The 22217-nt window shown below is 38.4% G+C and overlaps 1 protein-coding gene across 3 annotated transcripts in view; it reads right to left on the minus strand.

Annotated features, from left to right (window-relative positions):
• GADL1 (glutamate decarboxylase like 1) overlaps positions 1–22217 on the minus strand; it is a 124499-nt gene that overhangs the window by 31818 nt on the left and 70464 nt on the right. For all 3 annotated transcript variants that reach the window (XM_071561132.1, XM_071561134.1, XM_071561133.1), the window contains 5 exons: positions 17502–17566; positions 17186–17267; positions 9939–10138; positions 6217–6268; positions 3517–3606 (listed from right to left, as the gene is read on the minus strand). In XM_071561132.1, the coding sequence (XP_071417233.1) occupies positions 3517–3606; positions 6217–6268; positions 9939–10138; positions 17186–17267; positions 17502–17566 (489 nt within the window). The remainder of the gene's footprint in view (positions 1–3516; positions 3607–6216; positions 6269–9938; positions 10139–17185; positions 17268–17501; positions 17567–22217) is intronic.

Raw genomic sequence — 22217 nt, forward strand, 5'->3', positions numbered from 1 at the left:
AAGATTGTTACAAGAAACAATATGCATGGATATTTATAGGTATGGGAAAAGTATGAAAATCAGAATGGTATCTGCTTGCCTTTTTTTTTTTAACTTCTTCCCTCACTTCCATTTCTGGTCCATAATTACCAGTTCCACTTTTCTTACCGTGATCTTGTGACTCACAGACCACCCTCAGCAGTAAACAAAAGTAAATCCTGCAGTGTCACCAGTGGAAGAGGAGCAAAACTCCCACTGGGGGGCGCATCCAGCACTGGCAAAGCCACGGCTTCTTCATCCCGTGTATGGTGTCAGCTTCAGGTCGGAGACAGCCGCCCCCAGACTCCAGCGACACAGTTACACCCTTTACAGATACTTCTGGTTGGATCTAACAGCAGCCCCTCAGTTACCACAGAGGGCTCGTTCCTACTGTTTCCACAAGAAGAAATCCCTCCTCACTTGTGAGGAATGCCACTGGAAAGCACCTTACAGGACTGGATCGTTTATGAGTTATGCTCTCGGCTATGCCCTCAGACTGCTGCTAAATGTTCAGAGCATGGAGTATCTTGGACCACCCAAACGCATTCAAAGCCTTGCTAGTTACATTACACAGTCAATTCCTGCTGTAATCCCAAAAGGTCAAAGTGGTATCAGACTCTGGATGCTCACAGAATTCCCAGTTTCAGTGAGTAACAGAGTAAGGTACCATTTATGCTGTTCTTTACTCCCCTCATGACCATGCCAATTCTCTTTCCATAAAGTGTTCAAGTGATAAGCCAGATGACCAACTACTGGCTGTTCCAAATCCTTCAGACCACTCCTACCACCCTGCTGTTTAGAATGTAGGAGACTGAAAAATGAAAACTTTACACCTAAAATTGAGGGCCAGGCCTCAGAATTCAAAACAATAAAACAGCCCACAACAACAAAAGACACATTTTATGTAGGACAGCAAGAAGGTATCATGCTGCAATCCAGTCAATCTTGACACATTTCCACACAAATTGGGCCACGGAAACTGGAGAAGAGCCAGTACAGCAGAAAACCTTCAGGGTTATTTTGCATAAGACTATGCAAATTCTTCATGAAGCTGAAAAGCTGAAATCAGAACAATTTGCTTATCAATGTCCAGCAGAACTAAAACTCATCACTAGCCTTAGAAGACAGCATGTTATCCTGAATAATGTTGCTGAACAAAGAGTTGAATAAAATCAATTACTTGCTGTAGGGATTCTTAGGACATATATGTCCTTAATTATTGTCAGATATGCAGGTCAACAAGAAGGAAGATTGATTTCTGGATAAACAGAATAACTGTGACACAAATGTGGTGTGAAAAGACAAATTGTGAATGAAAGCACTGTAATGCTCATTTTAGTGAAATGAAGGGAGTGCTTACAGTCAAGAAACTGGCACACCCTCATCTGTCCATCAATGGCGTCCTGTAAAAACCTCTCCAGCCTTAATTCTCTTATCATTCATACCTTGCTGATCAGGATGCATTCTTTTTTGTCCAACAATATATCTGCATTGATTAATGTAATATAAAGACTATGTTGTTTGCATCAGCAATGTTAGAACAAATTGATGTTAGCTGGAAAAGTCGTGTCAGTCTTATTATTTGTGACCCAGCACTGTCATCGCCTCATTGATATATGTTATGCCCCAAACTGGCCCTCAGCATTCAAAAAGCAAGATAACCAAAGACCTATCCCTGTAGAGAAAAACGGAGGTGAAATAACATGTTTTAGTTGTGAAACAAGCTTACTTCTGTAATCTCAAACTACTTCCCAGCAGTGTCTAAAATAACATGACTAACAATCATCATTTGTTGTTTCCTCTGGGAGAGAAATTTGTGCCATTCAGTGCTCCCCTTTGCTAAGGAGTTTTGATCTGTTTCATGAAAGATACTTTTTTCCAGGCTTTTGTGGGGAAGAGTGAAATAGGTTATGTTTTAGGATTTGTGGTTTCCCTATGTTTCATCAGAGGAGATATAAGAATCGAGAAAATATCACTTTGCCCACAAAAAGAGTGGCTGAGATCTGCAGCAGTGTTCAGTCCTTCAGAGAAAATGCACACAAGCTTCTTTCCCTCCAAGTTCTCTACCACAAAACACTGGCTAGAAAATACGCATTTCCAGCATCAATCTATCTATATGGTACATAAAATTAAGCCAGGCATCTATTTCCTACCCTGACTGGAAGAACCATAGAGCAACAGAGCAAAGAGCCAGTAAGTTACACTCAATAAACCACTCAAATATATGTGCTCAAAGTCATTTGTTGTGCTTCATCCCCTCCCTGCTCAGTCACCTCTGTAGCATACAAAAATCAAACAGTGACAGTTGCAGCTTTATTTCTTCTATGCTTTCTCATTGCTCCTCCCCAAGTCCACACTCCTCCATGCACAGAGGAGCTGTTACACGGCTCTGTGTGTGTATGTGTATACACACATCGCATTCATACACATGCCTTCCCCTCTAAGGAGACGAAGGGAAGCCCCATATGAAAGGATCATAACCTGTCCATGCATTGTGAAAGCCTGGCTAATGCAAAGCCCTTGCATCCATCCTGTAGCTATGCATGGCTTTGTACTACAGAAGTATACTTTCCACAATAATACAGGCAGGTTTAAGGAAGACCTTTCCCTTAAAGGCAATAGCCACCAGCATAAATTGAAAGCAATTCCTGTGAGAGGTGCTGAAATCAGAGCATATGTTATAGGATGTATAAATAGTATGTATAGCTTGTATAGATAATAAGCATACCACATGCAAGCAGGCATATGGTATACACATCTATGTTCTAGTTTAATTTTCTTGTAGCACACTCTAGGAAAAAAAATAAATACAGAACACCAAAGCTCTTCCAGAGATGAGCAAACAGTGAATTAAATTCACTTCCTCACAGAATAGCTTATTCAGTAAAACATAATACCACAATGTCTAGTGGCTTCTTAATTAAGTCTTAACTAATGATTTCCCCACTGGTAGCTTCAAAATTTTACTGCTGGTTTTTGGTTTTGTTTTTTTAAGGTGTTTATGATTTCCTATCAGGGTGGCAAAGAGTTACCAAACACTAATCAGTGAAGTTTTTCCCACTGTGTTTTTCCTTTGTCTTCTTGCTGTCATTTATGTTTAACATCAGAAATAAATTCTTTAGCACTTCCTCACTTGCATTATCATATGTTATCATAGATAAGGCAAGCCAGGTTCCAAGGACAGTGCTAAGTATATGAAACAGGCAATGAATAATCTGTCTAGACAAGAGATGCAGACACTGCTGTTCCTCTCTCAATTCTGCCAGCTGCTAACAGCTTTGATAATAAGCTGAATACTTGTAAATGCCTACACCTCTTATATTAAGAAAGAAATAATTAGCTTTGTCTAAACAGAGAAAAAACTTAAATCATACCAACATCTATTTAAGGCCTAAATCTCCATTCTACTGATAGGTTATGAAGGTGAGCAAGGCCAAGGACCATACTTACCTGGCACACAGATAAATCAGTAAGTCTCAGGTAACACATGACACTCACCTGGTGCAGCTTTTGCCAGAATTCTGGTCCATCCTCTACTGTCCTTAAGCTTGGTGGAATGTACCAAAAGCAGACATTTGCATACTCTGGCTAAACAAGAGAACAAGTGATTGCTTAGAAGACGTAATAAATAGGACAGGGATACACGTATTACAGCTTATCAAAGAGAATTTTTGTCACCATTTAACACTTGCACACCTAGTCATTTTTCTACTGAACAACACCAACCTCCTTTTATATCACAGAGCACACTATACAGTCCTGATGTTAATTATGACTTTTTCAATTTCCACATTTCATAAGAATGTCAGGACTCCTTGCAGGATATGTGCCATATCCTGAATGTATTTTGTCCAGTATTTAAGCAGGCCTTTTGAGCAATGACAGAGACTCCATATTTCTGTTTTCCTCTAGAGAAGTCTTGCATTTAAAGTCAGCAGAGAGTTAGCTGCTAGGCTCACAACAAAAGCATCTCTTCACCATGCATTACAAAATAAGGCTTCTTATGCTTATGAGATTCTGTATCATATTTGATTGAGAAAATGTTCCCAGCAGAACAGTCTGGGGTCTCCATTCATTTCATGCTAATTTGGAACTTTTTTTTATATTTTACCTGTACAGAGAGCAATAGTATGAGGAATAGATATGCCTTCTAATCCTATCCAACACAACCCATAAAACCACTACGTCAATCTTGAGCTACACTCTTTGCAACACAGTATTCAACTGGCATCTAAATTATAACATGGATTATGACCTCACACAGCCCTCTCCTCTCCAACATGCTATCCTCATTGGTACCAGTTGAAAGAAGAAAAAAAAATTAAAAAGAGAGCTTGGAGCTGAGTCACACCGTCTCTTTGCCCCACTGTGAATGCAGGCACTATTATAATCGCAGGCAGTCTCCTAAACGAGGAGAGCCCACCAGCTGAGACGTGTTCTTTCAAGAAAGGGCACTGAGAGCTGCTCATATCATTTTCCGCTTCACTTCAAAGAATGCATTAAATACAATTTAATCATCAAGAAGGATATCATTGTCAGCAGGAACAAAGCTGCAAACCTGCCGTGTGTTGCCACTGAATGGAATAAAGCTCAGCTCTTAAAGTCCCATTTCTTTCCCCAAGGAGCCTGCATTGAGTACACACAAAAACACAGATCCTGAAAAGGCAGTGCCTTCCTCATAAGCACAAGCACTAGCTCGCTGTTACAGGGTTTATTTTAAAACTATTTAAAATCAGATGGCAGGAGTAGACAGATGGCATATATTACCATATTGCCACTGCCTATATTGCCTTCTTGATTATCTCAGTTTCTTTTCACACATCAAATATATCATCCCCCTCTGAAAATACCATTCATCCTAGAAAACTACCCCCAGCCATGCTTCACACTCTATTTCTGGTTATCTTGTCACAGTTCTTATCCAAGCAGGTAAGCAATTACACCACAGAAGAGTTCAAGATGACTCAAGCACAAGTGGCATTTTCAGGCCACAGAGCAATTCTCATTACAGGTTTTTCCTCACTGCATGTATCAGAGGATCATCTTCCTAAGCTTTTTGTCTGAAGTCCAACTTACTTTCCAGCACAGGGCTCACATGATTGGGCTTAGCATCTTTCTTTGAAGTCTCATTGCTTGCCCCTCTGCACTCCTGAAATTTTTTTTTCTTAATCCTTGCTCAGCTTCCTTCTCATAGTTCATACTATAGCACTCCCTTCAATCCCACTTTTAAATCAGGTGTCCCATTCCTGCAGGAACTAAACAGCAGTGTCTGCTCTAACCAACAGTTTTCAGGTCTGAGTTCTCTGCTAAGCTCTATAATAACAAAAACCTGACAACTTTTAACAGATTTGCCACTTACTAACCTTATCATGCACTGCTGACCTAAAATTTCTCAATCAATTAGCAGTTTTCAAGGTTAAAAAGTTTACATTGTATGAATAGTATATAGTATTTTCTATAATTGGTGTTTCGTCCAGCTTAAACTGGAATGCTCATGGTGACATTTACTCCATTTCCCATCCTCCCCCATGTATTCTTCCTCCTGATGATACATACCCAGATGTCTATCATGCAAGTACACTTCCAATAATGCAAAACTTCTTTTTTAAAAAATGACAGGTCTTTGCAACATCCCCAGATATTAGCCTTATTAACCAAAATGCTGAGGACAGGTGGAAGAAGAGTGCTTTAGCTCTAATCCCTTTACTCAATCTCCCCTAAATATGATCACCAAACAGGTAATAACCTGACAGGTTTAGTAAAGATGAATGAAACACACAACTTTTGGGTGGTTTTTAGGAAGATGGGAGTAGAAACAAAATTATGGAAAAAAATATGGACTTTAATGATGAAAAGTCCATTTTTAGGATCAAAATATTTTTCCATCTAGCACACAGTCTTATCTGTAAGTCTAGCAAGAACTGTTTTTTTGCAGACAGCCTCTTCAGTTTCACAGGAAAGTGCTCCATCTCTACCCCCTGAGGCAATACAGGACCAGAAGCTAGGAAAACAGGGTGAGTGATGGTAGGGAATACAGAGCATGTTATGTGCATTCAATCATATCTTTGGATCTCCAATACTTACATTTATTAAATCATATCCTTCAAATACAAATTGGTAACTGACTAGAAAGAATAAAATCAAACAATACACACTCCCCACCAATAACATCAGCACTTCAGTTCCCTTTTCACTTACCTCAAAAAGAAGGTGGAATCCCTCTCTTTTTTTAATTTCCTCCACTAGATATCTGTAATTTAAAATGCAGGGGTTTAAAGCATGGAACAAAACAATAGACAGAAAACAATAAAAAAGGTCTTTAACATTTTGGGTTTTTTTTTCCTTTTTCTATTTTTCACACTAAAGAAACCACAGAGTTAAACCTCATTTCTACCTGCTGTGAAAACGCAATAGCTGTCAGTTCCTGGAAATAAATGAAGGCTACAGCCAGCAAAGGAGTATTGAGAAGAAGCCAAATTCTGTCCTCAGGCATAGATTTTCAACACAGCCACATGGCACAAATTGATCCTATTTGCATCAGGCTGTGAACTTTCCCAATGCAAATTTCCATTGATGTTGATCTTTACAAATTAATCCCTCCATCTCTTCTTCTCAAGTGCTGATTCTGTGTTGCCATGTTATTTCATAAGCACCCTGACACCCTTTGCATTACTACTATCACTGGAACCTCTTAGGTTGGCCCAGAATTGCAAAGTTTGAACATACATGAAGCTCAGCAATTTTCCCAGTCCTGCCCTTGTTCCACACTGTACACAGCAGTACATATTTCCATTCTGTGAGCCACTGCTTATGGATAATAATCCCTGGACATCCTATGCTAACATACTGAAATGAGAATTTCTTTTCTCTCTCACCTGTCAAGCATGAAAACCCCAGAAGTCTTCAATGGGAAGATGGGTTTGAATCAAAAATTTGGATAAAAACAGCTTCATTTTACAGAAAATTTTTAAAACATGACCTTAACTTTGCCATGGCACACATCACACAGGAATTCTGAAGCAAAAAGGACATAGCTGGGACTTCTCTCTGTATTCTCCTCCCCTCAAAGCCTTCTGAAGGAAAACCCCAAAGAATTCAACTCCAATTCACACAGCTTTTCCATTTCAACAGAATTTTAGTCTTTTATATGAAGATTTTGCTGTCTTACAATAATGAAACTGACATAGTTAAATTATTATTTTGCACAGATCTGTTCTTCTGTTGCATTTACTAATCAGCATCTTCCTGCCTGCAGCTGCATTACTCGTCATCAGACTAGTTAGTTATTCTTTTATCCACTACTTGAGGAAGAAAAATATTGTCAAAACAACCCCCTCTTGGACCTATCCACATGCCTGAAACTTGACCCCATGGGACACCTCTAGCACAGTTGTATCTGCAATTCCTGCTATTCAGCAGACGTGCTGCAGAAACAGGTTAGCTAGGGAAGCAATCAACAATACCCAGATGGCATACATTTCTCAAAACAGCACATGGGGAGTTGTCATGCTGTTTGCCATTAACAAGTACTGTGCCTGTGACTCATTACCCCTTAGCACACAGCCCAGCCAAGGATCGCTGTAGTGGAGGGATTGCCAGTTCCCACAACACTCAGCTCTAGGAGCTGTCCTGTGCACTTTTGAGATGTTCCCTCTCACTGTAACAAGCCAAGGTTCTGGGTCATTTCTGTCATGACCTTTCAGATCCTACTGTGTGCAGTTGTTTGTTATCCGGCTGTTAGAGCCCACACTACGACTTAGGTAGAAAGAGGAGCATGATGAAAGGCAAGTAGGAGAGTAGATATCACATGAGCATGTTGGGGGGAACCTGTTTCTGCAGGGTAATTGTCTTGGATAAAACAAGTTCAGTGCTTTTGTCCGGTTTATTAGAAGATACTAGTTTGTCCCATAAAACCAATCAGTAATATCAACAGCCTATTCATAAGACAGCTGCCCTCAACTTATTTTTTCTTTAATAAATCATGAAAGAGAAATCTATGCATGATCACTGGTTGTTTTTTTTTTCTTTTGAGGTCTTGAATTGTTAGACCTATTTCATAATGCTTGATACCTTTCCCTCTTACCACAAGTGCCTTTTTTTTATACCACTATCTAACACAGGCTATCTGATGATGGTCAGGTTCACAACACCATTAATCATATTCTTAACTACACTGCCAATAGCCTAAGAAGGCAGCCATTAGAAAATCCATTGCCCATAATTTATCTTGCTAGGACCATTTGATGGCAGTGGAGCAATTTACTTTGTGCATCTTTCCACAGTTGACAATGACGTTTTATTATCATGTCACATTTGTAGAATGTCAGAAGGGCTTGAGTTTTAGTGAGGACTGAAGTACACAGAGAAATGGCATTTGCTATCTTAAGCCTTGCAGAAAATGAGAGGTGGAGATCTGCAGTGAAAGTAGACATATGTCTGCTAAGACTGGGTGTCAAGAGAAAACACACAGCATAACTGTGAAGCAGCTGAAGTTTAAAATGCAGAGGTACTTATAGAAGTTGTATTCTAAAAGCAGTTTTCTTCTACTTGTGTGTGTGTGTGTGTACTCATAAAGCAACATTCCAGCATTAAAAATAGTTGGGCGGAAAAAAGTAATCCAAAAAAAATCTGAAGTGATCAGCTGGATGCTCTACTCTAGTACTCTAAAAGTAAGCCTTTCCAAATAGGTAGCACCACAACATTCCTGGGATATTTAATACCCTGAAAACATGATTGGAATAGCCAATAAGAAAAGTTTGAGGTATCAGAAATACATGTCTGCAATTACCCTAAAATCTTTGCAGCTTGCAAGCTCTGCTTGGCTACATGGAAAGGAAAAAAAAAAAAAGAAAAAAAACTCACCAAAAAACAATTGTGCTCTTAAATTCTATAGACAATGGACTAGTTCCAGAATGTTTAAAAATTAAATTTCTTCTTAATGGGAAAAAAAACCAAAAACAAACCAAACACCCAAGAAACAGAAGAGAAAAGCCAGTCACTCCTTAGCAGTGCTACCAGCTGAATCCTAACATTAAACAGAAATATCGATCCCATAAAGGTCATTAATCACTACACAGTCAGTCAAATGACCTTGGCCAATGACCTTGATAAGGCTGAATGATACTTAAAGTGAATTCTTTTTAATGGGCCATTATCTTATTTCAAAATTATTTCTTCCACGGAAAGGGAAAAACCACCTCTGTATGGAAGTTTCTTCCAAGAAACCAAGACATCACCATCATTTTAGAAACACCTTCTAGCAATCATTTTGGAGTCATTTGCAAATCTCTTTTCAGCAAGACCAAAAACTTAGTGAAATTGAAAAGGACATGCGTGGGGAAGATCACAAGAAAATGGTGGTTTAGTCCCTAGGAGAACATACTATAAAGCATTAAGAACTTCAACAAACTTGTGGAGACAGCAAGCAGTATGTCAGAAGAACATGCCTTCATACACTTCTGCTACATCCTAACATTAACAGTGTCCCCTACAAATTTCTCTGCATCATCAGCTTTCTGCATTTCCTCAGCCATGAGGAATGAAATGCACAGCAGAATGGCTAATTCACTTATTGCTAGCTCAGGTCCAGGCACATAGGGCTGCTTTTACATTGACACAGAACACACGGTTGAGTTAGAAGAACGTGTATTGGTCAATCTCTTCTATGTCTGATTCAGATAACATCGACAACACTGTTTAACAACATTTACCCTTATTGTTAAAAGCAATAATTAGTATTAAATATCATAGCAAATGTAATAATATCATTATTGTTATTACTTTCTCCTGTTATACACAAATGAAAAGAGAGGAGGGGGGAAAAAGTAACAATGTGGTCTCTTCCAGGATATGGAGTATCAGCAGTGTCAACATTTCAGCCAATTAAACAAACAGACATATTCAATATTGTGAGGCGGTACCTTGCCAAAGCCAGTGCCCTGTTTACTCTCTCCTCCAAACCTGATGTTCCCAGTGCTTTCCACATGAGCCAGAATTTGAATGCATCTGGACGTCTGCTGCACTGAATGGACTTGTCACCAGTGTCGTAGCTGACATCATAGAACTTGTCCTGCTGGAACAGGTACGCAGCCTCAGCAGAGTAACAGTTCTTCAGGAGGCCCTATAAGAACACAATAGAGACCTGGATTCCTGATAAGCATTTTCAAACCTCTTCACAAGCCAAAGCCTAATTTTTCCAACTGCTTATTGAAACAGATTTGGATGTGCAGTATACTCTCCAAAGTTTTGGGTGTGGTTTAAGGACCCTGGATGAACCCAAACCCAGCAAAGTCAGCACTGACAACAAGTGAACTTTTAAATTATTATTATTGTTTTCTTTATAATGTCACTGAACTGTGGCAGGTTGAAGATGAATTCTGACTTAGAATCTCAAGAAACCATGGGAGTGGGTACTAGAGAAAGAGTTGCCCAAAGACATATATGGATGGGAAAGAGGGAGAAAAAATAGACACCTATGCCCACTGCTCTTTAGAGGGAAGAACAGCCCCTGAGGAACTACCTACATGTTCACAAGTGGCTGTATCTATTGCTTCTTTGGTTAGTTGCAGGCAGGAAAGATTTTAGCCGCAAGAAATAAGTGTTCAGCCCTTACCAGCAAATAGTCACTGTAGATTTAGCATAGGCTATCTGACTGTTTGGGTGGAAACGTCCCAAAGAGATTAGTACAACACCAATTTTTGTCTCTTCACAGTTCAGACAAATCTAACAATTGAAAATAAACCCAAGGAAAGATACTTTCACATACCCTAATCAGGGTTTGTTAATAAAATTATTTTTATTCAGCAATCTCTGCCTCCAGCTTCTGAGAGGCCGCCTGGGCAGAGATGAGCAGCAGCAAACAGACAAAGATTAATGAATAATGTGGCAAGTTCCAGCAAAGAACAAGGCTGTGAAACAGAAAGCACAGAAGCTGTTATAGGTTTAAAAGTACAGAGGAAGTGAAGACGCTTAGGACTGGCCATCAGTTGAAAAATGAAATATGAAAATACATTCTGTAATATCATGAAGTAGAGAGAAGGGCTGGCAGAAAGCATGTTACAAAAGCAAAGATGAGAGTGGCCCTAAAAGGGACTGGGAGTCAGAAAAGGTTGTAGATTTGTCTGTGATATTAAAAGTGTGTAAGAAAAATAAACCACAATCTACAAGATAATGTTAGAATAGAAATTCAGATGAGTTTAAAAGTATGGCTACAACATCTGACTCAGATCTGCAAACACATATTTAAGTAACTTAAACCAGAAGTTTTCTGTGCAGAACTGACAAGCAACAGAAGTGGACATCAAGACAGAGGTTGTTAAACAGGAGAGCACAACTCATTTTCCAATTCAACATCACTTTTCAATATGAACTAACAAAAAAAGTATTTCACATTTCATCCTTTTCTCTGCATCTGCTGCAAGTCTGATTGTGAAATGGCAGACAGTGTCTGACATCACTCTTAATCAAAATGTCATATTTCCATAACAGAGATATCACTCTTTATCTACATTACATACACTACTGATAACTTTGGGACTAGCAGTAAAAAGAGAAAAAAGTTCAAGACAAAAAAAACCCCAAAAGGTAATTAATGCATTTGCATACACAGACTAACTCTGCCTCTCTCCTAGTCTTTTCTCTTCCCTCCATCAATACTAAAAGCCAGACAAACAAAAAACCCACGTACACACGCATTTGTAAAAAGAAGAAAAACAAAGGTTTCTCCACAACTTCTGTAAGGGTTTGACAATCCCATTGTAATATTGCTGATTTGCTAAAAGTACAGCAAATCTAGTCTGAACTGTTTCATCGCAGGACCAACATATTTAGCCTTGTGAAAAGACAGTTCATGTGACAGCATGGGAAAAGAAAGGACCAGGGTCTGCTCTCCCTTTGCAGCCATCAGGGATAATGCGCAGTTGCAGCACAGGGTAGCCGTAGCTGGAAAGCCAGTGCTGCGTCCAGTGTTTTGAAGTATATAAGATTCTCATGCCTACTTTCCAATTGTCTCACAAAAAGAAAGCCAGGAAAATGGCATTAGAAACCAAAGAATAGTCATGCAAGAACGATCCACATTTTACAGGGGCTTTATAGCTTTATATTCTCTGGTTAGCAGCTGCACAAGGAGCAGGAGTCATTCTGTCAAGCCATTGTGCTCTAATCATTTAAATTTCCATATCTTCATCTTCAGGGGAAAAAACAAGTTTATTAGACATAGACTTAAAAACAAAACAAAGGAAGCAACATCCATCCACAAATTTAAGTTAATTGCTTTGTCTCTTGCTGACTTAAAATTTTGCAGTGTTTTTGCTGTGAGTGTATAGCAGGGTTGAACGATGTGGGACTGTCTTCTGTCTTATCAGAATGCAGTGCAACTGCACAACAGAGGACATCACAGAATATTAGTTCCCTTCATGCCTGTCATCTCAGGAATAACAACCATTGTTTGTCCCAAGAAACCTAAACTCAGTTGGTAATATTGGAGAAACACTGAGAAGTTCTCTTAAGATTACAGTACAGCTGCAGAGTTTAATAGTTTAAAAACAAATGCTCTAGAGTGAATACACAACAAGAACAAATAGTTCCATGGCCCTGAGTGAACTCAAGATTTCTGGGAATATATTTCATTAAAGAAAAAAAAAAAAAGCAGGTACTGTCCTATTCTCCTGGTGCATCCAAAGCTGCCAAGACATGCTGGCATGATGATCCTTTTCCATCTGCTTGTCTTACTAATAATGCAACACACTCAAGAAATTTTGCTGAAGATACTCCCTACTATCAATCCCCAGAGGCAAACACAGTGACAGCCTCCAGCATGTCACTAGAGCAGACAGAAAAAGAAACAAAAATTATTCTTCATTAGAAAAAAAGAAACACTACAGAAGAAAGGTGGAGAAGAAAGCAAGGGAAAAGAAAGGGAATGTTGCAGAAGAGATTTTGCATAAGGAGGACAGCAGAAGAGGAAAGAATATCCAAGAGAAATGCTTAAGAAAGCAGTTACTCTTTGATTGCTGCTGTCTCAAAATTAATAGAGCCAAACATGCTACATGCTGAAGATCTACAAAGTCATCTCAATAATTTTCCTAGTCAAATTATGGAAAAGTAGAAGAGGAGGGGGAAAAAAGGAAAGGAAATATGCTTTAACTATGCTTTCTAACTCAATCTTCTCAGTCCCAAGAAGACCCTACTAGTTTTCCACACAGTGACTGAGCTGCTCCATCTGTTCCGAGGAATTGCAAAGATTTTATTAGAATTGTGCCATTTGACAAGTTTGAGTTTCTTTCTTCAGTATCTTTTACCTTTCTACCTTTTTAACAGAGACTAATGCAAGTGCTCACCCTTAGAGTTTAGAAAACGGAAATAATATTTTCATAGAAGCCCCAGCCTACTGTGAAGTCTCAAAAAGAGTCTTTGATTTTGATGAAGTCTACAGATAGTTGTCATGTGTTCTAATTAATGGCAAATTAATGAGTACTTACTGATACTGAAATCTAGAGCTCCAGTTTCATAATTCAACATATTTTTGTCATTGAACAGTTACCTACAGCAAATCTTCTCATCTCTTTCCATTTCCATTGCTAGTTAATGGTGAATTTCACCCTCATTAATAAAATATATTTTTCCCCAAGTCAAACAACTCCCTGATTTGCCTTATCTAAAGTAATAAGGGCAATCTTTTAAATATCATACTGGAAAAATTCTCAAAAGCAGTGCAGGGTGAAAGGCCACTCTAGCAATTCACTTCAAGAGTTGAGAAGGAGCTCTGAGTTGTACTAACTCCAAGCAAAAAGCAATGACAACAGTGTTTCCTGCAGGTACCCTGGAAAGGAATCAAGGAAGTAGATATCTCTGTGAAATTCATAATGACGAGGAAGAGATTATACTGTAGATGGCTACTGTCACCTTAATCAATTATACTCTGTGCTAAACAGATTTAATTAGCTACATTGAGACTTTTTTCTTTACTAATAAGTGAAAATTCTGCTCATTACCTAGAATGGATTCTTAATTACCTAACCTAGTGCTTCTTCACTCTAATGAGTCACTGGCATTGGTGATAAACAGTATTTCTCTATTTATATGGTGATAATATTTACAATGATATGAATTACAGCAAGGATGAACTGGAGCAGCTCTGTGGTTTTAAGGGATTATGTACAATCCAAGACTGATTCATAGCATTTTAAGAACATGTGAGACCAAAACAGACTTCACTAATGTTTTGAGATTACTGGTCCATCTATCTTTGAGGTTAAACAGTCACTGCAATTCATGCCTCAGCAATACAAGTGTTTTCTGAGTAAGACTATCTTATTAGAGAAGTGATGAAAGTTACTGAGGGCACAGCAGTGAAAAAGGAATAACTGAGCACTTCTTGAGCACTTTAAGCACTGAAGAACTACTGCCATTGATCTGAGACTTTACAAAGGAGTAACCAATCTCTCTTTCCCTTTGGTGAAAATGCTTTTCCCATCTAATCAATTCAAACACATATTGCTCTTTTCTATCTCTACCTTCTTTGGAAATATTCTAGTTTTGTTTCACTAAGGTTGGAAGATACTCTTCTATCAGCATTTCACTGCAGTTTATCCTTTTTTCTCCTTTTATTTTTTTAAATCCATAAAGGAAAATATTTAAATACAATGTTTCATTCTAACAGGTCAGCCATTTAAAGTTCATTAACATTGCTAAACTGTATTGAAGCTATATGGCAAAAAAACCCAAACCAAACAAACACAGTCACGACTACTTTTGCTAATGGGAAATGACAGTGTTACCACTACAACTGAATTGTGATGACACTTTCCAAAGATTATCTGTTCATATAGAAAGTATGAAAGAGAGAATCACTGAAGAGGATTCGTTTGCTTACTTACAATCAACTAAGTCTAATTCTGAGGCCCACCACAGTTTCCAAATGGACGTCAAAGCAAAAGGGAAGATAGGGTAACAAGAATTCCTTCATCAGTCTTTCAAAGGGAGATAGGGCATTATTCACACACAGGACTTAACATTCATGATTAATGTTTTGCTGCTTTGATTTCTTGCAGAATTCCTCATTTCAGAAACTACCTGAGGTTCCTTGAATATTCACTGGCAGAACAATGCCAGACTCTCCCAGGTCCCAACAAAGTATCCTAACCACAGCGTGAAGGAATTATGTACACATGTAAATGTGTGCCTTATCTGCAGCCATAGGTATTTATGTACTTTAGGAGTAGTGTAACATGCCCCCAAGTGAGAAAACAATACACATGCTCTTCCCTTCTCTTACTGCTGTGAAAATAGCATTCATAATGGAAGACTAGATTGATCTGCCTATTCTGGTATAGAGAGGATCAAAGCAAAGCAACACTTTTCTGTCAAACTGTCTTATACATGCATTTGATCTTTTTTTTTATGGATTCATACTACAGATAGTTAATAAGAAAGTACTCAAATTTGTATGTGTGTCTATTTGCATATAAGGACTGCATCAGCACATACACAAAATAAGTACCAATTTTCCAGGAAATAACACAGAGTAAAATGCCCTTTCTTCCCAATGCAGAGAAATCTTGTACTTTCTAGAACATGTCTCACTATGCAACAGGATCTGATTCTAAGATCAGTGACACTTGTGTTTTCATCCCCCAACAACCTAGGATTCAGCTCTACAAGTATTTCCAATACAACATCACCTAGCTGTGGTTTGGAAGTGGAATAGGATTGCTCTTTCAGACATTACACTGCACAGATGGAGAATACAAAAAGGCTGCCAGAGCCCTAATGTTGGAACAGTGTTCTTAAAGTGACTCTAAATACTAGAGCAGCTAGAACACTTCAAACTTCTTCATTTCTTTCCTCTTTCTTCCCGAGAAATTTCAGCTATGCACACCAAGTAATCTAATAATTACCTGGGGCTGTATCTATATACTGGGCCTAATTAATTAAAAATATAGCAATGAAATCTTCCCTAGCCTGCAACTAAGACACCATATTAATCTTAGTCAATAACTTAATTCTGTTTGGTTTTCATCCTGGAATAAAGATAAATTGTTGAACTGTAATCCTGAGGTCTAATCCTCTTTAATCCCACATAGTCTAGTCTAAGGAAATGAGGAGACACACTTCTCCTTCCTGTCCTTCCACATCTCACCTCTGGCACAGAGCAATCAGCTCCAAGAGAGCACCAATTAGCAACTGTGGTCTTTGGTCCTCATCAGTTCTTAGTACCAGAAGTTAGAAACAAATTACATGCACAGCTAATTCTAGCAGCTGAATAGAAAATACCAGTAGTTTTGACAGAGATTTATAAAAGTAATTTACAAGCCACGGCCACAAAACAGTGATGGAAACCTCGAGGGCTCCATATCTTCACAATGTTCAGTGATTTATAACCTATGGAGTATAAGATGAAACTGTCCACCCCTGATGGTGGAGAACAGGCGTAAGTTTTAGCAGGTCCGAGTTCTAAATGGAGCTTGAAATAATTGACCTTTTACTCATTTCTTTATTAAGATAAAATAATTTCACAATGAAACAAGCAAGGATTTTTACTATGTTGCAGATTCATCTTGAGAACAGAGCTCTGTTGTTTGCTTGCTAGACCTTTAAAATAGTCATGGCTTTTGGAATGCCTAAATCACTCTGGTGATGAGGAAGAACTAGTAGAGTGAGGAAAGGTGGCTCTGCACCTTTTCCTGCATGTGCTCTGACTCCTGTCCCTCTGCCACTGTGGTGCCCCTGGATAAGGGGATGTGAGGATGAGCTCTGCATCCTTGAAGCAGAGATGCAGCACTGCTGCAGTCCCACTGGATAACAGCTATTCTGAGGACCTCAATGAGTTGATGTTTAAGGTTTTCAGGCACAGGTGACAAAATACTCAATTCTGAATGCAAATCACGTACAGAAGTTAACTAGCAAGGGCACCAGCTGCAAAATTTGACCACTTGTGAATACAGTGACTTGGATAATTTTCACCCTGCTCTTTTTTTCCACCCTTTATTAATTAATTTAGTGGTGAAATACATAATAATGTAATTCAGCCTGTAATTCACTGCAGTGTAGTAAAACTGACTTGCAGCTGTTTTCTAATTATTTCCACTTCCATGTTACAGCAATGACAGCTTATTGCAATAGAAAAAAAAAAAAAGGAGGGGAAAAAAAAGAAGACAGGAGGACTTACAGAGTTGTCTTTCACCAGAAGAGCACAGCACTGGATTCCTGCCAACAGCATTTTATGGGGATTCCAGGCAACAGAATCAGCCCTTAAAAATTATAAATTGCACTTATAACCATGGGTACTAAAGAATCAGAAGTGGCCAAACACAATCTAAGCAGACAAATCAGATTTCCCATCCCCCTCACTCTCACCATAGGTTCAGAAATCTCTCCAACTAAGCAATTTCTATCTTGGAAAATGCAGCACTTATGGAAGCCAACAGGCCTCACAACTTCCATCTCCATCCCTGGTAAGTGAGCCTATGAATTAAACTACTTACCTGTGGATGCCGTTAAGAAGTCTGCGATGCTTCCTTGATACCAAAGCTGAGCCACCCCAGGAAGCCTGTTGGAACATTTATAGTATCAAGCCAAGATTATTCAAGTTCTTCTGATAATACTTCAACTAATAATTTCTAAAGATGTCTTACTTCATTTAAAACTTTATTTACTACATGGTCAGTGGGCTAAATTGTGCCTTTAGTATCATCTACTGAAATACAGATGGCAGTCTGGGGCTATGCCCTAAAACAGAGGAGTTGATGGTTTGTGCCACTGCATGAGCCACAACCCAGACCGGTCCTCCTGTGTAAGCAAGGCAATGAACTGAAGTGTCCTTGCAAAACCAGACTCGTTTCTGATGCCAAATAGAGTTGCTCCCTTTCCCCAAGCCTTAACTCAAGAAGTGAGAGCAGAAAGTCCCATTTTGCATATCTTCTTCCTGGTAGCCATTTCCTTTCTGGGAAATTCACAAGGGAAACAATAGAGAATGAAAACCTCTGCCAACTGCCAAGTCCAGGCACAGATTTTCCACAGACATGAAAAGCAAAGTCACGGAGTGGACAACAGCAGCATTTCTGTTACCACCAACCAACAGACCTTAAAATGGTTGAAGACTCATTGCATCTCCCTCAGGCCAGCTAACAGCTAGTTGTGTCCTCTAAGAGTCATTTAGGGCTGCTCTGTACAGAGGACATCTCTACTCGATGTCCTTATTGAGTGTCATCTACTCTAGACACCCATCTTTGGGTGACACCTTTTGCAGATGTATCTCTCCACAGATGTGGAACCCAGACAACAAGCTTTTATGGCACTAGTTTAATTTCAGGACAAACAGCGTCAGGGAATGAGATCCTTATTCATGAACTCTGCAAGGATCCGATTTCACCTGTGAGGGGCTGTGAATCTTCAGTTCTCAGGCAACAATATTTGTCCACAGGGGAAAACTGGAGAGATCATGCAAACAGTAGACATGTTATACAGTACATTTGAGAAATTACTTATAAATAAAGAAATAAATGGGTTTTCAATGGTCATGCAGGCAGAATACACTTAAACAAACTGTCTTGAAGTAAGCAAGGCTCTTCAGAGATTCACAGAAGGCATCAGTCCACAAAACACTTGGACTCACCTTATTTAAAAAAAAAGATTCATACATTTTGGGCTAATGAAGGAAAAAGAAAATAATTGATGTAAAAATTTCTGACCTAAACATGGAAAATATTTGCTTGTTTGGTGTTTTGGGTTTTTTCCCCTTGAAAAAAATCCAGATGTGATAACTGATATACAAATTTAGCATCAGAATTTGCTTCATAGGACATACATTAGGAATAAGATCTGCTGTCTCTGGGAGACAGGAATGGTAAAGGCTCACAAGGGAAATGAAAGGTTATTAACTTGTCTTAACACATCATTCTCATTAATGCAGTAGATTAATGCGCCACATCATATTTTACATTGTCATGCTCACAATATCCTTGCTGAGACAGTGGCTGCTACTCCATCTACAGCAGGGACCTAAGGTAGGAAATTACTTCCCTCAAACTTCACAATAATCCTGCAGAACCCTGTTTTTTCCAGCTAGTCCAAATTTGCCATGTTATGGCAAGACAATCAATCTGAACTTCCTATTCATAGACAAATTTTACTCTTTCCATTCTATGATTCTATAAAGTCAAAACAATAACTAAGTTATTCCCTGATTCTCATAATTTATAAACAACCCATTGAAAGATACTACTTTTTTATGAAATTTGCATCCAAAAGTGTCTGAGTTTTAAAAAGCTGACATTTTCACACTGCCTCTGAAAAACAGGATTAGAAAGACATTCAAGAGGTCATCTCAACAGTGTGCACCTCCAAAGGCATGATCAGCATACTCATCTCTTTTCTGTCAAACACTTGTCTTTTCTAGAGGCTTTAATCAATGAACACGCAACTTGTAATTAGCATTAAAGTGAAAAATAAGATGCAGAGAGGCACCAGCAATTGCTGCCTCCACAGCACTATTGCCACTACTTTCTGCCTTTGATTCAAAAACTAATGCTGGATACTTAGGAGAGGAATGATAGTACTGGAGGTGCAGGCATCTCCACCACCTTTCAATCTCTCCTTGAGCCACAGTACTATAAAACAGATTTGTGATCCATGTTTCTTCACCCTATTCAAAGATCAAGTGCTCAGGGATCCAGGGCTGGCAAAAAAAATAAAAATTTAAAAACAAACAAACAAAAAACCAACCAAACAACAAATAACCTAAAAAACCACAAACACACAAATGAGAATGCACCTAAGATGACTGAGAATCAGTCTTTGCTTTTAAAGACCTCTAATGATGGAGGCTGTACAACTTAACCACATAATTTGTGTCCAACAGTAACAACCTGGTTTTAAAGTCTCAGCCCTGAACAGAGTTACCTCTGGTCACACCTCCAGTCATCTGGGGAACAGATTATAGCTTTCTTTTTTAAAGCATCTGTAGACTATTATGTATTAGCTCTTTGTCTTTTCTAGTTTAAATAAGATCAGTGGTTTCCACCTTTCCTCATTGATCATGATTGCTAGATGTGGTTCTGTTTATCTGCATTGCTTTCCCATTTTCTAATCTTTCTCCTGTAGGTCCTTAACCTGCTTGAAATGCATCTTTTATTTGGACACAATCTAGATAAAGCAGATGTATCTTCTTTATTCGCTTCTGAAAGACATGTAACTTTATATGAAAATACCACTGATTTGTGAAGCACTGCAAAGCCCAGATCTTTTTCTAAGGATCTGCTGTCTAGCCAACAATCTCCACCCTGTGTTTGTGCACTTGATTATTACAGCTTAGAATTCTATCTTTTTTGAAACATAGCCTAGTTTTTTTCACTTTTTTTCCTTCAAATTGTCAAAATCTCTTCAGTTTCTAATCCTGTCCTCCCACTGTCCCTTGCAGCAGTTTTATGTCATTTTCAAATTTGTCAGTGCATTCTTTTTATTCAAGTTATTTAATGAAAATAATAACAGATAAATTCTAACCTAGGATAGACCTTTGTGTAATCCTGCTCAAAAATTTTCCTCTTTCAGGGCACCACTGTTTACTGCTCTCTGGGTATGATTTTCCAGCCAGATTTTCACTCACTACAAGAGCTGCAGCTTGGCATGTTTCTCTGCTTTCTGATGAGATTTTGCAAAGACACAATAAAGTTAACTGTTTCTCCTCCGTCCATGAGACTACAGAGGAAAAGCAGATTGATCAAACAAGACTGGCATGTTTTGTTGATGACAAACCCAGTTGAGAGCAATGCAGGGGAGATCAAAACACAAATATTATTACCTATGTCCCACACAATGTAATCAGTAACAAGGTGTGAGAAAATTACTGTGTTTCATATGCAGCAAATCACTTACAGCTGAATAATGGAAATCAGTGTTCACAGAGTGATTAAACTAATCACCTAAGCATAGGCTAATAAGGTCAAACCTGATTTTCTGTACTAGCCTCTAATAGGAAAAAAAAAGAGTCAAAGCAGGGACCATCAAGGAAGAAATACTGAAGTAGAGTATTTAAAGCTACATGCAGAAAATATATGACATAAATAAGAGCCTGAGAGCATATTGATGATGAAAAACAAGTTATTAGAAAGGCATCATAGGTGTAGATTAGAATGCCATAAGGAACTGGAATGCCTGTATAAATACTGTAATGTGAACAAAATAAGCTTGTTTTAACTCTGCACTTAGGCTGTTGAATGGCTTGACTGTTAGGGCAGTTTGAACTTAGTGATATTATCTTCTTAAAATAATATTTTCCTGGACTCCTTTTGCCTCTTTTGGTTTGTCTCCATGCAAGAGCTTATCTACTATTTCTGACTTGATTGAAATTTATCTTCCTGAAGTTCACTGATTTTATGTTGATGGTCTCCTTTTTGCCCTTCCTAAGAATCACCAGCTTTATCATTTCATATTTAATGAAGAGTCTCCCTAAGGCAAGCACATCAATTTTGGGATCAGAAAATATTCTGAAATGAGATAAATCAGTGTAAATCTGGAAATAACACCACTGACATTCATACAAGTTATTCTTAGTAACAGCTCATGAAAGCATATACAGTAGATAATACTGATGCCCATTAATGATACATGAAAAGTCCTAAATTAGAGAGAACTTAACCTGTTTTTTACTGTTTGTTTTAATTGCAATGTCTCTTTTTCCCTTCAAAGTTACAGCTGGCCCAAACAGCAGTACTCACTTGTTATAACTCAGACTGCATAATGTGTAAGTCATTCAACAAGCTAGGTCTTTCACAGGACTGCACATTCTCAAAGCTTTCAAAAATATTATATTCTTGCCTATAAGGCTAGAAGGAGGCAAGTCTGCTTAAAAACAAAGGAAAAAATCCAGTTCCTCCCTGTTTCTTGTACAGTCTTTCTGAATGACAGAGGCCTAGTCTCACTCTACTTCTTCATATACTATTTTAGTAAATCTATTTCTAGTGGTACTGTGAGTGAAAAAAAAGTCACACTATGAATTACAGTCTGCTCATTTTACCATAGTACACCTGTATATACATTTATGCCTGATATCATTTACATGGAAGGTTTTCAGTCTTTCCCATATCCTGTTCTCTTTTATGTACAGCTAGAAACCTTTAACAAAAAATAAAGGAATAGCCATCCACTCAATTCCCCATAGATTGTGAAAAATAGAAAAAAATTCTGATAGAACTTCTGAGAAC

This window comes from Pithys albifrons, chromosome 7, assembly GCF_047495875.1.
Source record: "Pithys albifrons albifrons isolate INPA30051 chromosome 7, PitAlb_v1, whole genome shotgun sequence".
Classification (NCBI taxonomy): domain Eukaryota; kingdom Metazoa; phylum Chordata; class Aves; order Passeriformes; family Thamnophilidae; genus Pithys; species Pithys albifrons.